The sequence below is a fragment of the Hippocampus comes genome, unplaced genomic scaffold (genome assembly GCF_001891065.2).
Source record: "Hippocampus comes isolate QL1 unplaced genomic scaffold, H_comes_QL1_v1.1 scaffold394, whole genome shotgun sequence".
Taxonomy (NCBI): domain Eukaryota; kingdom Metazoa; phylum Chordata; class Actinopteri; order Syngnathiformes; family Syngnathidae; genus Hippocampus; species Hippocampus comes.
The window spans coordinates 31,508-32,559 of record NW_017805881.1 but is presented as its reverse complement, the minus strand read 5'-3'; the positions used below and the strand labels follow the sequence as shown (position 1 = coordinate 32,559).

The 1,052-nt window shown below is 46.1% G+C and overlaps 1 protein-coding gene across 1 annotated transcript in view; it reads right to left on the bottom strand.

Annotated features, from left to right (window-relative positions):
* Window positions 1-13: 13 nt before the first annotated feature.
* LOC109527225 (uncharacterized) overlaps window positions 14-1,052 on the bottom strand; it is a 2,224-nt gene continuing 1,185 nt past the window's right edge. Inside the window, exons 3-4 of the mRNA XM_019889018.1 lie at window positions 616-711; window positions 14-542 (exon numbers count right to left, since the gene is read on the bottom strand). Coding sequence (XP_019744577.1) covers window positions 199-542; window positions 616-711 — 440 coding nt within the window. The 3' untranslated portion in view covers window positions 14-198. The remainder of the gene's footprint in view (window positions 543-615; window positions 712-1,052) is intronic.

Genomic DNA, 1,052 nt, shown 5'->3' with positions numbered 1-1,052 from the left:
CGTCAAACAACAGTGCCCTTCAAAAACCATGATGACCAAAAACTATTTGAAATGTGGACTCCTCAGACGACAGCCCACTGGGGTGGAAAAAAAGTATTTTAATTTTATTTACGTTTCGCAGCACGACATCCAAACATTAGAATTCGAGTTTGGAAATCTAGGTCAGCCGTTCCTCTATAAGAGGCGAGTGTGATGAGTTCAGGAGCAGGAAATATTCTTGTAACGAGAATGTGGAGTGTATGCTCCTGTGGGTGTCACAGCACAGTCGTAAACTGCAGAGTGCTGAAGCGACACATCCTCGATGTGCAGGAGCACTCGCTCCCTGTCACTTGTCATGCTGACCGACATTCTGGTGCTGCCATTTAATGGTTTGCCATTTCCTGAGTAGGAAAGGAAGTGTGGAGCTTGTCCAGGAAGTTGTTTGTACCAGAATATATAATGACTACCCATTGACTTTTTGGCATAAACGTATGACAGTGTCGCCCGACTGCCTGTTGATGCCAGCATTTCAGTTGTGACCGCCACCAGCTCGCTGCTGGTGCCTGAAGAAGGATGAGACAAAAGCAGTTTCAGCATTCGGTTGAGTGACTCTTTGCGTCGCCATGCAGCACTCACCTGCCACCGTGATGATGAGCAGCAACCACGCTGACAGCAACATACTGAAGAAATTTCTGTCAAACTCTGCTTCTCCTTCTGAACTGAAGCTCTGAACTCACAATATCATCGTGTAACTGAAGCTCCTCCCTGATCACGTGAAGCCACGGCCCAAGCTGCCTTTTACTTTTACTCCGGTACCTCTAATTACGAACGTCTATTTGGACGAAGTTTTCAAGTTACGAAACGCCTGAACAGAAAAATATTGCCTCTTGTTGCGACAGAAATTTCAAGACAAGAAAAGGTAAAAATACAGAATGGGCAGCTGATCGCAGCTCCGAGTTTCCTGAAAGCAACATACTTAGAGCTGCTCTGTCATTGGCTATTACCAAGCATCTTCCTGGCATCCCATTGGCTAAGAAGGACCTCTACCTTATGTGTCTGTGTGTGTGTGTGTG